At 54.1% G+C, this 16,088-nt stretch overlaps 1 protein-coding gene across 1 annotated transcript; it reads left to right on the top strand.

Annotated features, from left to right (window-relative positions):
• The first annotated feature begins 5,628 nt into the window (after positions 1 to 5,628).
• LOC136791162 (maestro heat-like repeat-containing protein family member 7) lies at positions 5,629 to 13,205 on the top strand. The gene is made up of 14 exons (XM_067000056.1): positions 5,629 to 6,170; positions 6,598 to 6,719; positions 6,905 to 7,059; positions 7,411 to 7,558; positions 7,994 to 8,181; positions 8,271 to 8,408; positions 8,973 to 9,087; positions 9,513 to 9,650; positions 9,897 to 10,073; positions 10,241 to 10,396; positions 10,966 to 11,067; positions 11,196 to 11,298; positions 11,435 to 11,494; positions 11,962 to 13,205. Exons 1-14 carry the CDS (start codon positions 6,053 to 6,055, stop codon positions 12,153 to 12,155), a joined length of 1,914 nt encoding a protein of 637 aa, XP_066856157.1. The 5' UTR covers positions 5,629 to 6,052; the 3' UTR covers positions 12,156 to 13,205.
• Positions 13,206 to 16,088: the final 2,883 nt, after the last annotated feature.

Raw genomic sequence — 16,088 nt, 5'->3', positions numbered from 1 at the left:
ATGTGCTTTTTAACATGTTGCTTGTTGAGCAAAGCATTTCTTCTGATCTCACTCTGCATGTAGAACTGTGGTCTGCTGGGCTAGTGGGACCGTTTGTGTGGAGTAGAAATCACTGTAGCAGCTGGCTTGGTCTGATGTGCTGCATTTGCTGCAGAATCAGTATGTCAGTGAAGCCAAAAGAGGAGAAACTGGTGTGTTTGCTTCCTAAAGCGGAAATGATCCTATGATGACACCATGATGAGGGGGTGAGCAGTGCACACAGAGTTTCCTTTCTGCTTCCTGCTGCTCTCTGCTGTATAGCCCTCTGGATGAAACACAGAGGGAACATGGGCCAAAATGAATTATCTGTTCAGCAACAGGAGTTTCCCAGCCACCAACTTTCCTGGAGACATCCCAGCACAGTTGGGCCCCCATAGATCTGATGTTTTTATAATGCATTGGGTTTGCTGCTGTTACTTTACAGAAACAAAACATCCAGAGTATTTGCAAGCAATTTTGAGTTGACCACCAGGGAAGAAAGTTGCTTGAGTCTCTGGGGCGGATAGGTTGAGCACAACAACTGCAGGATGTGTGGTATTTTATCACTAGACAGGTGTTCTTATCCTCAGAATACCCAACTAGATAAAAATGAAGGCCTGGTTTTCCGAAGTATATCCGTTAGCATCATATGCCTGGTCTGTTACGGTGCAGATAAAACTATTGTTTTTACTGTTGCGTAGATACTGTAGGAGCATTGCAAACCTACAGGGGCTGTAAAAAATAAATAAATAGCGGTGTTTGAAATCCTGAATCTGTCAAAGCTGATGGAGAGCAAATAGGGTCTGAGTTTCTCACTGTGTCATGTCAACATTACAGTGATTTCCAGAACCTTTGCTGTCAAAGCTCTGTACTGTTGCCTATTAATATACAGGCTGTTAAACGTGCCAACAGCACAAAATTCTGCACAAAGTGCAGAAATTAATTATAGCTACTTCCTATTTTCTTTAGTTATTCCAGAGAAGAGGAATTAAGAGCTGTGGTTTTGGTCAGTACAGAAAGCAGCTGGCCTCGTCAGGTACAACATTTTGAAGAATTCTGTTCTTCAGAGAGAAAGATTGATAGTCAGTCAACACAAGGTTTTTTAAAAGTTTTTAATATCTTCATTGTTGCCATACAAATACCATTTTTGTTGCAGTTTGGCTGAGATGTCTTTAACAAACTGAAGTTCAAATGTGTGTCTGAATATATATTTGTGCCTATATATATATTGGTGTACATTATTTGCATTAAGCAGTTATTCTTCCCTCATCTTCCTGTGTGATAGAAAGAAGCCATTAGGCTTTACTTAACTGGTGTAAGAATATTAAATAACTCTGTCAGATACAGTCCTTAACACTTGTGTCCAATCATAATCCCAACTTTGAAGATGAAACCTCATTTTACATCTTTCTTGCTTTCTGTACAGCACACTTACTCATATCCTTCTGTTACAGCTGAAGCACAATCTATCAACTGATTATTCCAAACAATGACGGTTCCACATACTACCTTTGTTTAATGTTTGTACAGAGATTTGAAAATACAAAGAGCTACATAGTTGCAAAGTTTCATCATTTTTGTATATTGATATCAGCAGTGGCAGCAACAAATAGGTAAAATGTCACAAAATACTGTGCAAATCCTTAAAATGGTTGTTTTGATTACATCCTGAGAAGCTATCAAGGAAACGAAGTGGGGGTATATTTTGAAGCTGCCGGTTTGACCTCTGAAAATTGCAGCTTTTGCAAAGAGAAAGGGAGGTAAGCATGAATTTCATATTTGGGTATTTTCTGAAACGCCTTATAGAGGATGCAGGAGTGCCCAGGGTTCGTCTACCACCTCCTATATGTGATGGAAATGGAAAGCTCTGGTTGCGGGAGCTGCCCTCCCAGCCCATGGGACACTGACTCACTGCCTGAGCTCAGTGAGGTGTCACTGCTGGTCACAGCATGCTGAGAGAGGAGGGAAAGAAAATCCCACTCAGGTAAATTCTCTGTGGAGAAAATCTGGACAGATTTCCAGTCTCCTGGTATGTCCGTTGTAAGAAGTTATGTGGTTACCTCTGTTCTATGACTTACTCTGTGTCCTCTTGTGATTTTATTGATGAGGATGTGGCCAATGTCTCGAAGCATGTCAAAGGGCATGTGATCCTGGAGCACAGCACTAACATTTTCATAGTGTCGTTATCCACAGCACACATGCACCTCAAACTTTATGATCTCATAGATACCCTGCAGGGCCATTCCCTTTGCCATGACACAGACTCTGTGGTACTTGTCAGATGGCTGGGGGATTGGGAACCACTTCTTGATGACTATTTAGGCAACTTGATTAGCTCACTTACCCTCCCAACAGCAGCATGGGGGAGAGAACTGGAAGGGCAGAAGTGATAAATCTCATGGGTCAAGATACAGATAGTTTAAAAAGTGAAGGAGAAAAAATTAAAAATAAAAAAACAGGTGATGCAAAAGCAATCACTCACCAGCAGCCGCCTGCCAGTCCCCAAATCCAGCCAACTGCTAACAGCAGCCCAGACAGACCCCAGGCAATGGCTACTTTGGAAAGCCCACCCCCCACTCCTGTTTTTTGGCTGAGGATGACATTGGATGGTGTGGAATATACCATTGGTCGGTTTGGGTCAGCCGCCCTGGCTTTGTCCCCTCCCAGCTTCTTGTGCACCCCCAGCCTACCTGAGGAGGGGCAGAGTGAGAAACAGAGGCCTTGAAGTTGTACAAGCACTGCTCAGCAACAGCTAAAACATGGGTGTGTTTTCAATATTGTTTCGGTCACAAATCTGAAACAATACCATTTGGGTTGCTGTGAAGAGAATTTACTCCATCCCAGCCAAACCCAGTACAATCTCCACCCCTTACTCCATACCATTTGTATCATACTCAGGTCCTACAGTATTCAAGACATTTCCATCAACCACCATCAGCCACTTCCCCATCCTTTGTCATGTGCACAGATATATTCCCATAGTCTACGGGCAATTCTGCGTATTGGGGTGCATTAAACATACCATAGCCAACTGGTCAAAAGAGGTGATTCTCCTGCTTTATTTAGCATTGGTGCAGCTCCAACTTGAATATTGCTATGCAGTTGTGGGATCCACAACATAAAACGGATATAAAGATAGTTGAAAGCATCCAGAGGAGGTGAACAAAGCTGGCTAAAGGGCTGGAAGGCATGTCCTGTGAGGAGAGGCTAAGGACACTTGGGTTGTCTAGTTTGGAGAAAAGGTGGTCAAGAGACAACCTTATTGCCTTCTGCAACTTTGGCATCTGAGGCCAAAGATTTGAATATCTCCAGAGAAGGAGACTCCACAATCTCTCTGGGCAGCCTGTTCCAGTGCTCTGTCATCCTCACAGTAAAGAAATGCCCTCTCATATTCAGATTGAGACAGGGAACAAGGAAAAGCACGTCGATTATGCAGGTTTTAGCTAACACAGGGAGTATGGTGTATATCAACCACAAGGACAGGACTGAGGCAGGGAGTATGAGGACAGGATGACTCTAAAAGATAAGGGAAGAAAAGACATCATGCACGCAGATAATAGAACCATCAAGAACTGGCTTGACTGCTGAAGTCTGTCAAAGAAAGGAAGGGTCAGGAGTTTAGCAGTGAGGAAGACTTCTGGCCTTCACCAAAAGACCACCAGAGTACACCGGATGACCACCCAAGGACTCCAGTACGCATGTGAATAGGGGTGGGAACCTACATTAATGATTCTTCGGAGACCTGATGAATATGCAAGAAACATCTGGGAAATGAAATGAATATGTATATATCCTACTAATATAAGCACACTGCCAGTAACCCTCGGGGTGTGCAATACCCCACACACCTGGCGTCATAATAAAGAATACCTGCTTAATAACTTTGGTTGTTGAGTTTTCACTGCGTCACCCTCTTTCCTCGCTGGCTGAGTACTACAAGTTCACAACCTACTTGACGCTTGTCACTATACCATGTACGTACAATTTTAGCCAACCAAACTTTAATTTCTCGTTTTCCCCCCTTACACATCTTTTTTTTTTTTTTTTCTCTTAACTGGAGGGACCCATGATTTTTTGTTTTTGTTGATTCTGCCACTGCTTGTCTTGTTTTTCTTAGCCTTCCTCCTTATTTTGGGACCTTCCACTGTCCCCTTACCTGCTTAACGTATACCCCACTGTTATGCCACTGCTATGCCTGAGCAATCACTTTTGAACATGCAAGGTTAGTGGAATTTTCAACTGCAAAAACACAATTTTAATTCTTAGAGATGGAACCAGGAGCACCCCCCCCCCCCCCCCCCAGTACAAAGCAGTCTCCTGAGGAATGCAGCGACCAGGGTGGGCAAACAAGGGTGTGGAGTGTCATTCAGACTGTGGTGGGGTTTCAAAAGAGCAGAGCAGAAGGGGACAATCACCTCTCTCTCTCTGCTGGACATGCTGCTTTTGGTACAGCCCAGGATACGGTTGGCTTTCTTGGGCTGCAAGTGCACATTGCTGGCTCATGTCAAGCTTCTCATGAACCAACACCCCCAGGTCCTTCTCATCAGGGCATGGGACTGGGAGGAGGACTGGGAGGCATGTGCTGTGAGGAGAGGCTGAGGACATTTGGGTTGTCTAGTTCAGAGAAAAGAAGGCTAAGAGGCAAGCTCGTTGCTCTCCACAGCCTCCTGAGGAGTGGAAATAGAGAGGGAAGTTTTTCAGCTCCACCATCTCACAGTCACTGCAGACAAGGCCGCCTAAAGCCTTGGCTTCTCTATTGCGTGGAGAAGGAAGATATCATCAACGCAGGCCAGGAGCCTCCTGGATTGCATATGCCCTGCTGTGTTGTCCCCCCAGCAGACAATCAGGATGGTCGAAGGCCCCGGTGAGGACCAGTGCCTGCAAACAGGCTCCTATCTGTCTGTAGAAGGCCTCATTTACTTGTTCTCCCTGGTCAAGTGGCCTGCACCCACTCTAATGTCACCTTTCCCTCTCCTCCCTTTCATCCTAAGCCATAAACTCTCAGCCAGCTCCTCAGCCATTCCAGACAGAGCTCCACACACTCCATCTGCTTGCTCCCATGAAGGGCAACACCCCCTCCTCATCTTGCCAGCGTGTCCTTCCTAAAGAGCCGCTATGCCTCCAATGAAACGCTAACACACTGGAATAACAATTTCCTTGAGTGACAGCAAAAAGGGGGGTTGCACCCCTCACAAATCATAGAATCATAGAATCATGAAGGCTGGAAAAGACCTCCAAGATCATCTGGTCCAACCATCACTCAGCTTGGTGTTGTCTGCCCTCTTGCAGAGGGCGCGCTCAATCCCACTGCTCATGTCACCGACAGAGATGTTAAATAATAGCGGTCCCAGTACAGACCCCTCGAGGACACCACTCGTCACTGGTCTCCACCTGGGCATCACAGTTACTGTTGACCATCCATCCAGTTCCTTATGCCCTGGAAATCCAGACACAGAGGTGTACGGGTCTGGGCACTCAGACGTTGTCACCACCAGTTTGGTGACCCAGCCCCGCAGGCCCCTTCCCACCCACCGCTTGGTGGGCCTGTGACAAGGGGCTGCTGATGGGCAGTTCAGAGAGCTGGGGCACTGGGAAGCCGTGCGGGGTGGGTGGTGGGAGGACTGGAGGGGCTGCGGAGGCTGGAGGCTACGAGGGGCCAGGCTGGCAGGAAGGCCCTCAGAGCCAGGCTGGTGGGAAGCCCTGAGGGGATGGGGTGGCAGGAGGGGTCTGAGGGGCGAGGCAGGTGGCAGCGTGTCACGGGGCCCTTTGTGACCTGCCGTGATGCGGGCTCTGTCCAGACAATGGGCGTGCAGCAACGGGTCACGGGGCCCTTTGTGACCTCTGTGATATAAGTGCGGCTGGCAGCGTGGTTTCCCCACATTGCCTGGAGGACGAGACGGGACAGGACGGGAAGGAGTGGAGCTGCAGGGAGTCCCTGCAGAGCCACCCCATTCCTACTGCCCGTGTCTTTGGTGCTTCCTGGAAGCGTTTCCCATCCCTGTGGTGGGAGCCCTTGAGGCCAGACCTCAGCAGCATGGCGGGGAGACACCCCAGCATGCCCAAGAAGGCCTGGATGGAGGAGGAGGACAAGGTTAATGCCAGCCCAGCGCAGCAGCCTGATGAGCTGACCGAGGTGCAGGTGCTGCAGGCAGGTGAGTGGCCAAGCTGGGCTGAAGGGCTGGCAGCTGCAAGCTGCCTCTGCCCCTTCCCGTCCTCACAGGAGCTGCTGTCCCATGTGGCATCCCCAGGGGCAAGGGGCGAGGGGAACCGTCCGACTCCATGGGATGAGCAGGGAGAGGCAGGACGAAGCAGGGCACGGGCAGCCATCCTGTGGGTACAGACCTCTCCTGCCCAATGGCAGCAAGCACCTTGTGGGGTGCAGGGCTCTCCCCCCTTAACATGCCCCATCTGCTGGGGAACACCTGGCTCCGACGCATGCACAAGAGAGATTGGGCTCAGTGCCCCCGCTAGTTCCTGGCTCGGGGATCACCCTGCCCGGGCAGTGTGGTCTTGGCTGTGTCCTCCAGCCTCTCCCACAGACCCTCAGCTCTGTCTGTGCTTGGTCTTCACCAAATCCAGGCTGGGACCAGACAGAACAGGAGCAGCAGCAGCAGCAGGACAGGGACCAGAAGCAGGAGCAGGAGGCCATTGCAGTCAAGCTGGATGAGCGTGTAGTAGGCAGGGTCGTCCTTTCAAAACATGTAAGTATCCGGCTGGTGGGACTCAAGCCCTTGGGGGATCGTGTGCCCCACTTGAAGCTCTGTCGTTGGGCATGTGACACCCTTTTTGGCCAGCACTGAGTGGTGGGAAGAGAAGCACTTGTCAGTGGACCCCGGGAAAGGGATTGCTCTGGCAGCAGCCCCACTCTCAGACATTTCTCCTCCAGGCACCGAACATCTTGAAGAGCATCTACCAGTGGCTCGTGTCCAACACAGAAGAGTCTGCCCAGCACCGTCTGGACAAGAGCCTTCTGGAGCTGGCCGAGGAGCACCCTCACGACGTGGTGGTGACCCTGCTGCGCTGCTCCCCATCGTGTGACAGGTATGGGGCCCGCCTGCCCTGATGGCTTGGGGCCCGCCAGCCTTTCGAGCCCATCCAGCGCCAGCTGCCAGCTGGCGATTTTCAGGATGCCCTGCAGGGGCCGAGCCCTCCATCGCCCCATTTCCCAGCCCTGCCACATCAGCCCCAGAGCCTGCCACCACAATCCCTCCCCGCCCCACAGCGGACCGCACCTCGGCTGCCTGCAGCCTGCAGGGCCGGGCCTGCCGGGTGCTGCCTGTGAGGGGCAGGGGGCAGAGGCAGGACTGGTGGCCAGCCCGGGCCCCTCCACGGTTGCCCAGGCCTTGGTGCTGTGGCCGAGGCCCCCCCTGACTGAGCTCTCTGGACCTCCAGAGCTGCCGCGACCATGTGGAGGCTGATGACCTCCTCAGCCCGGACTGCAAGGAAGGTGATGGCAGAGCTGTGCTGCGTGCTGAAGGACTGGCCCCTTCACAGGACGTCCACCTCTGACGGGGACGACACGGATGTCTTCGTCCTGGCCGTGAGTTTCTGAACAAGGCCTCTCTTCCCCCAGGGGCTGCATCTCGGGGCAGCTATCCATCCTCCCCTGTCACTACATCTCCCTGCCTCAGGCGGTGGGCTGCAAACCTGGCTTAGGGGCAGGTTTAGGGGACAGGGCAGGGCCAAGGCACAGCCCAGCAGGCTGCAGGGGCTGGGACAGAGAACCCAGGCTGGCTGCAGGACACAGGAGACTCAGCCAGGGCACATTCCCACCGCCCCAGGGAGGCTGCTTGTGGCACAAAGAAGAGCTGAGCCCAAAGAGCTTTGGTGGCTGAGCTCTGGCTGGGAGCCAGGCCGGGTGCTCTGCCTGCATCCCCCGTGGCCCACGTCTGCACCCGAGCCTCAGCCTCCCACGCTGGGGCCATGCCACAGGGATGTCTCAGCAGTGAGTGCCATCTCTGGGTCTTTTTTGCAGGCAACCAAGGTGCTGCGGGAGATCCTCCAGCCAACCATTTACCCAGTGGAGGTGGAGGCGCATTTCCCCCTACTCCTGCTGGTGTTGCTCTTCCAAATCTCCGCAAGCGCACAGCAGACACCAGAAGAGGTGGAGACGCTCTGCAGGGAATGGCAGCAGGAGGAGAGCATTCCCACCAGCCCCAGCAGGTGCTCTGTCCCACTCCTCCCACCCTTCCCGTGGTCCTGGAGCCTGGGCCAGGGATCCCAGTGTGACCTGGGCTTTGCTCTGCCTGCAGGTTTGCGGTGCTGACTCTGAAAGCACTGCTATGCCGTCTTGGGTATGACATGCTGGTGCTTGAATTAGAAAAGAAGAATGCCTGGGAGACACTAGTCAACGCTGAGAGCCACCACTGGGCAGTGGGTCAGCTGGCCAGGTGAGGGCACCCTGCTCCCTTCTCCCCCCGGCATTTCTCCCTTGCAGACGGGGAGCCCCATCCGATCCCCTTGGTGGCGGCTGGCAGGGGCCCCATTTCTCAAAGAAAGGGGCTGCAGCCTTGGCTCTTGCGAGCAGAAGGGCAAAGCCTGAGAGAGGGTGGCTGCACGAGAGCAGTCCCCTGCCACAGTGCCGGCCTCCCCTCCCAAGGGCAGCCCCCCGGGGCAGGGCAGGAAGCACTGAGCGACACCGGCAGAGCCCGGGGCACATGAATCGCCCGTGGGCAAGAATGAGGTCTCCTCAGAAGGGGCAGGAAGCCTGCAGGGCAGGAAGCCCATTGTGCACCCAAGGTGCCCGCTGCTCTGGGGCGCTGGCTTTCTCCCTGCAAGGAGAGGTGGCGGAAGACCACGTCTCTGTGAGCATTAAATGCTGGTGGCTGCTGGAGCAGAGCTGAGGGGGCCCTGGCCTGGCCTGTGGTGTAACGGCTGGATGAGGGGGGCAGTCAGACCCAGGAGCATTTCACTCATCCTGCTCAGGACTTACCCTGTCTTCTTCCCTCTGCCAGGGTGATGAGACGTATCGCACGAAAAGAGCGTCAACGGATTGTGCTGCATCTGGAAAACTGGCTCAGCAGGAACGAGCCATGCTGGGAGGTCCCCGCCATGGCCTTCCTGGTCGAGGTGAGCCTGATGGCAAGCGGTGCCTGTCTGAGCTGCCTCTCGCCACGCCACCCTCTTGTGGCCACAGCTGTGGGGAGAGGCCAGCCGGTGGAGCTGGGGCGGGGGTGGGCCCCAGTTCATCCCCTTGGCACATGCTGCCAGAGTGACACTTGGCTACAGTTTTTCGTGCCTCCCTTGGGCAAGGTCTCTCTGTGCAATTGTTCCTCAGAGGCTGGGGTATCCCCGGCTGCTGGGGGCCGGGAGGAGCGGTCGAACACTGCCACACACGGGGCAAGGAGCCCAGGGGCTCTGCACATCCGCTGCTGCCTTTGGGCTCAGCTGCCTGCGCTGGTGCCTGATCCCTGCACTGGTGGATGTATCCAGCCCTCCATGGTGCGGTGTGTCCTGCTGGCCATTTCCACCTTTCACTGATGTGTATTTTTCAGATGCTGGCCTCTGATGACCTCAGAGTAGAGTCTGTCCGAGTCCTGAAGCTCTTCCCAAGATACCTGAGGAGTCAGTGCACGGTGATGCGTCAGCTGGTGCTCAGGGGCCTCACAACGCTCAGCAAAAGACCTCGTACAGTAAGCAGGGTTCAGCTGGCTGAAGCCATATTGGTGATGTGGCTCCGGGCCAGGGACGCTGGCTAACACCATTGCTTGGACTTTGCTGGGCACTAAGTGCTGTGGAAGCTGCTCCCGGCTCTTCTGCCTCCCCATGCATCTGCCCAAGTGCTTTGGGGCAGGACTTTGGCTTCTGGGCACTGTGGGCTCTGACAGCCTGAGAGTGTTTGTCAGCGCAGCCCAACAGGGTGTTGTTTCTCCCCACAGGCAAGAAAAATGGAGTTCCTGCTGCCACAGATTGTGGAGCTACTGCCAGAAGTGGAAGGCGACGTGGCTGGAAACGCCCTGGTTGTGCTCAACAGAGTGCTCAAGGAGCTGGACGTCCACATGGCCAGCCCCATCGCTCTGCAGCTGGCAGAGAGGCTCCCAACGTTCTTTGACAACGTAAGGCTGAGGGCACAGGGCCCAGCTGGGGTCTCCAAGGGGCGGTGCCTTTCCTGATGGATGTTGGGTGCTGTCAGGAAGCATTGTGCCCTGTGAATTTTCGGACCCTTGCCCAGGTGGGCCTGGAGCAGCTGGTGCTGAGGTCTTTTCTTCTTCCTTCCCACCAGGAATCCAGCTACACGCAGCTGCTCTCCATCCACTTCTTCAGAGATGTGATGAACTTAGTAGCAGGAAGTGGAAAAGAGCAGCTGAAGAGACACGTGCGCCAGAGCGTGATCCCACTGTTCTTCCACTTGTACGATGAGAACCAGCAAGTGGCCAAGGTTGGCTTCTCTAACCAGCGTGGTCATTTGGGGAGGGCAATGTTGACACCCCGGGGTGGGACTGAGCACCCACAGCAAGGGGCGCTGGAGGGACGGAGCCCTGGGGTCTGCTGCCATCCCTGCTCCCTGCATCCAGCCCTCTGCAGGGCGGCTGCCTGCAGCCCCACAGCTGGCGATGGCTGAAAAGGTGGGCACGGCCATTTCCCAGAGCTGCTCTGCCTGCTCGGCAGTGCTCGGCAGCGGTGCGCGGCCACGCAGGCCAACGCTCTGCAAGTCCCACAGGCTTCCCAGCTATGCCCGCAGGAACCTGAAGCTCTGGGCTTGGACCGCCGGTCCCCTCCGCCCCTGTGCTATGCCCAGGTGCCCCGCAGATGTCCGGGCTTGGGCCTGCCCCAGCTCCCTCGGGCACTACACCGCGGAGCAGACGCCTGCTCCCTGTGGTCACCCTGCCCCACACAGCGCCCTGGGCCATGCAGAGGCGTGCAGCCCCTGCAGCCTTGCCAAGGTGCTGGGGACACAGGTCCCTTGAGAGTTGGTGGTGGCATTTCAAATTCTCTCCTGCTCTTCAGGCCGCTGAGGAAGCCCTTCTCAATGCTGCCAATTTCCTGAAGAGGAAGCAGCTCGCGAACCTGCTGGAGACACAGCAAAAATGGAGACTCAGCGAGTGCCTGGTAAGGACAGCTCTGAAGCCCCAGACCGGGACTGGACAAGCCCACAGTGCCCCAGTGCATGGGGCAGGCAGCTGTCCGAGGGGGACGGTCTGCACCAGCCCCATGCCCTTGTGCTCTCCCTTGTGCAGCTGGAGGACGACAGCTGGCGAACGGATGGGTACCTGCGCCAGAGCCTGCCTTACCTGCAGAGCCCGCAGCAGCCCTTGCGACTGGAGGCGGTCAGGTTCATAGGTGAGCCAGAGCCCCGGGGTCCCTCTGTGCCCGAGGGGAGGAGGGCAGGTGGCCCGGCCGGCAGGGCCACTGGGGGGGGGTTGTGCTGCTGGGAAGGGCTGGCGGGCAGGGTTTGTGACAGACTGTGTGTGCCTAGGGCTCATTGCGAGGCAAGTGGAGGATTGGCACGAGGAGGAGCTCCCCATCATCTACGAAGGTGAGTGAGGGCAGTGGGGTATCGGCGGAGGCTGGTGGGGAGGGGGAAAGACCCTGGGCTGGGAGCTCCAGCCCCTGCCCTGGCGCGGAGGGCTCTGCTGCTTGTGCGGGAGAGGGGCGGTGTGGGCAGAGGGGAGAGAGATTTCAGGGGCTTGTTTGGGGCCAGCCCCCTCCTGCTGGTCTCATTGCCCCCTGCTCCTGCCTGACCACAGGAAGAGCTGGGTGGCGCTGGCCACAGCAGGAGCTGTTAGAATCATAAAATCAGAGAGTCGTAGAATGGTTTGGGTTGGAAGGGAGCTATAATGTCATCGAATTCCAACCTGTCTGCCATGGTCAGGGATGCGTCCCACTAGACCAGGTTGCTGAGAGCCCCATCCAACCTTGCTTGAATACTTCCAGGGATGGGGCCCTTCCTGGGGTCCCCGCAGACAAAGGCTCTGACCTTGCCTCCGTTCCTCTCTCTCACAGCCATTCAAGGCATGACGGACGACGTCAGTTCGTCTGTCTCTTCGCTGGCAACTCAGACTCTCTTCATTATACGAGCTGCAGTGAGCTTGCCACGCACTGCACCTGGAGTACGAGGGCTGAGCTACCGGCTCTGGAAGGCGTGGAAGACGAAGCGCTCTGCACTGTCCTTCCTGTGCTGCTGTTGCCGTGCGTAGAAATGACGGCAGGCATCCTGCGTGCTGGGGCCACCTGAAAGTGTGTGGAAGGCTGGGTGGCCCCTGGATTCTCCCAGCACGTGGCACATCTCCAGCCTTCAGGACCTTCCTGTCCCCTTCGCTTGCTCCCAGATCACCCTTCTGCTTGGCCCTCCCCAAATAAGCAGTCCTGCTTCTTCACCTTGTCTGCGTGTCTTTCCTTTGCGGCAATGAAATCGTGGAAGACTTGGGCCCTGAAGTGACTGGGAACCTCCAGAGAATGGCTGCCTGTGGAACTTACTGAGACTAAACACCTTGCCCCAGTTACGCCTGGGGAAGGAGTTCAAGCATATTGGTGTATCAGTGATGTGCTAATTGGTGGCCCCAGCGTCTAGTGTCTCTGTGGTGGGGCAGACTCAAAAGGATATAGTTGCCCGTCTTGATTGCCCGTTGATTGCCCAACTTAGTTGCCTGTTGCCCTAAGTTTAGGGCTCCAAACTCCAGCAGAAAAGATAAAACTCCCAGGCCACCATGCCACCCACGGGCTCTCAACTCACATGTGGCAGCACGGACCCAAAGGTCCCACTCGCCCCAAGCAATTTTATTCCCAAAGTTTCAAGGATGCCGAGAAGCCCTACTCTACCTGGGAAAAGGGCCTTTTTATAATCCATCCAGCTTTACAGGAGGGTGGCAGAATTATAAACCAACAGTCAATCATGCTGCGAGGGCCTTCCAAAGTGCTAAAGTAACCGCTAACTGCCGGAACCCCACCCCCTGCCGCAGGGGCACAAAGGGAAACCCTTAGAAAACGGTATGCGCAAAGAGCTCACTATGGGCATACCCATAAAATAGAGGAGGGCACACCTAACGTTCTTCCCATACACTAACCAGTAGACCTTAAACCAGATGAGAAGCCCCCTTCCTCCCCCAGTAAACACGCTCCTCCCCGGTTTGAGCCCGATTTAAGGAGCGTGTGGTTCACACAAAAAGCATTGTGGTTCAGCAAAAGCCCGTGTAACCACTGCTCAGCAACAACTAAAACATTGGTGTGTTATCAGCATTATTTTCATTCTAAATCCAAAACACAGCACTATACCAGCTACCGTGAAGAAAATTAACTCTGTCCCAGCCAAAACCAGGACAGGAGTAAATAGGGCCGAGGGACAAATATCAGTCACAATTCAGGGTGGACAAACACTCCAAAACTATGACTTGAGCTTCTTCTACTTTAATTGACTTAGCTACCTTTAGCCCTAAATCTTGCAAATTCTCAGTCAAGCTCTCTCTTCCACTGCAGATAATCTTCACAGTAGTACTACCTTTCTGCAGGGACACCTCTCCTGTCCCTCTGTCTGCTGCCTGTTAACTCACAAATGCGTCTGAAGCCTTAAATAACAGTGATGTTTAAGGAGATGACCAGAGAACGTGTCTCCTTGGACAAGTATCTGGACACAGGTTTTTCAGGATGCTCACCATCATCCTGTGCTGTGGAGGAGCCGTGAGTAGGAAAGGTGGGCACAGGTTTTCCGGGTGGAAAGGAGATAATGCAGGAGATATTGGGAGATGATGGGAAGAGGAAAAGGAGATAATGAGGGAATAAGGAAAGGAGATAAGGAAGAGGAGATAATGGGAAATCCATACTGCACAGAATATCAACCAAGGAAGGGAGCGTCAAAAAGGCATGCTTAATTTTAATTAGCTTGGCTGAGCTCCTGCATGTTGGAGGCTGGAAACTGAGACACAGAAGTGAGAAGTGCATGCAGTTTTGAGTTTTGGAGGAAAAGACTATGGTATCTTGGTGGTTTGATCCTCTCCTCCCTGAGTGTGGGGGGGAAGACGTTAGAAAAAGAGGTCCAGGAAGTTCTTATCAAAAATGAACTCGTGGATCAGCGGCATTAAAAGCAACCAAACCATCCTGTTTCAGCTAGCCCTCCAGGAGCGGACACTTCTCAGTCTGCCTCAGTGCTGTCCTCAGGTGACCACCGCCAACACAGCACGTGAACCTTGTATCAGTCCCCAGCTAGCCTGCTATTAGTTTCATCACACGATACGTTATGCTGGGACAACACCAGAGCAACACAGGTGTTTTATGGATTGGGTTTACTTTCAAACAAGTCAGCTATCTTAGAAATCATAGAATCATAGAAACACAAGGTTGGAAAGGACCTACAAGATCATCTAGTCCAACTGTCCTCCTATCACCAATACTACCCACTAAGCTACTAAATCATATCTCATAGCACCTTGTCCAGGTGCTTCCTGAACGCTGCGAGGGACGGTGACTCCACCACCTCCCTGGGCAGGCTGTTCCAGTGCCTGACCACTCTTTGAGAGAAAAAGCTTTCCCTGATATCTAATCTAAATCTCCCCAGGCACAACTTGTGGCTATTCCCTCGAGTCCTATCATTAGTTATCTGAGAGAAGAGGCCGACCCCCTCCTCATCACAACCTCCCTTCAGGAAGTTGTAGAGTGCAATGAGGTCTCCCCTGAGCCTCCTCTTCTCCAGACTAAACAATCCCAGCTCCCTCAGCCGCTCCTCATAAGACTTGTGCTCCAGACCCCTCACCAGCTTTTTCTCTGGACATGCTCCAGGGCCTCAACATCCTTCTTGTAGTGAGGTGCCCAAAACTGAACACAGCACTCGAGGTGCGGCCTCACCAGAGCAGAGTTCAGGGGGACGATCACCTCCCTGGTCCTGCTGGCTGCACTATTCCTGATACAAGCCAGGATGCCACTGGCCTTCTTGGCCACCTGGGCACACTGCTGGCTCACGTTCAGCCGAGCATCGATCAACACTCCCAGGTCCCTTTCCTCTTCACAGTCTTCTAGCCACTCTGCCCCAAGCCTATAACGTTGCATGGAGTTATTGTGGCCAAAGTGCAGGACCCGGCACTTGGCCTCGTTAAACCCCATCCCATTCGCTTCAGCCCAGCAGTCCAGCCTATCCAGACCCCTCTGAAGGGCCACCCTACCCTCAGGCAGATGGACACTACCTCCCAACTTGGCATTGTCTGCAAACTTACTCAGGGTACACTCAATCCCCTCATCTAGGACATTAATAAAGATATTAAACAAGGTAGGCCCCAGTACAGACCCCTAGGGGACACCACTCGTAACGGGACGCTAGCTGGACTTACCTCCGTTAACCACTACCCGCTGGGAACAGCCCTCCAGCCAGTTCTTTACCCAGAGAAGAGTATACCTGTCCAGGCCACGGGCAGCCAGTTTCCCCAGGAGAATACTGTGGGAGACCATGTCAAAGGCTTTGCTGAAGTCTAAGTAGACTACATCAACAGCTCTTCCCTCATCTACCAGTCTGGTCACACAGTCACAGAAAGAGATGAGGTTAGACAAGCACGACCTGCCTTTTGTGAACCCGTGCTGGCTGGGCCTGATCCCCTGGATGCCACACAAGAGCTGGGTGATCTCACCCAGGATGATTTGCTCCATAACTTTCCCTGGAACCGAGGTCAGGCTGACAAGCCTGTAGTTCTGCGGGTCCTCCTTACGGCCCTTCTTGTAGATGGGAGTCACATCGGCAAAGACTCCAGTCCTCTGGGACCTCTCCAGATAACCAGGAACACTGATAGACAGTGGAAAGTGGCTTGGCAATCACCTGCGCCAGCTCCCGCAGCACCCTAGGGTGGAGCTCGTCTGATCCCATGGACTTGTGGGCAGGGGGTCCACCACCGGTTGTGGGGTATCCCCCTGGCACCATTCCCTCTGACACACCAGGGAGCTACTCCACCAGCCGATCTCCCACTCACACTGCCTTACAGCCCTCAGGCCCTCAACCTCCTCTTCCAGCTCTGCCACCATGCTGACCAGATCTTCTACCCGCTTGCCCCTCACGCAGGGGCAATACCTGCCTCCCTCCCCCGGCAGCAGCAGGCACCGGCACTCCCTGCACCCAGAGACCTGTACGGCCACGGCTCTGGACAGGCCCTCCCTTT

The sequence above is a fragment of the Anser cygnoides genome, chromosome 6 (assembly GCF_040182565.1).
Source record: "Anser cygnoides isolate HZ-2024a breed goose chromosome 6, Taihu_goose_T2T_genome, whole genome shotgun sequence".
Lineage (NCBI taxonomy): Eukaryota > Metazoa > Chordata > Aves > Anseriformes > Anatidae > Anser > Anser cygnoides.
Note: the sequence above shows the minus strand (reverse complement) of the source record. Positions and strands in the feature narration are given on the sequence as shown.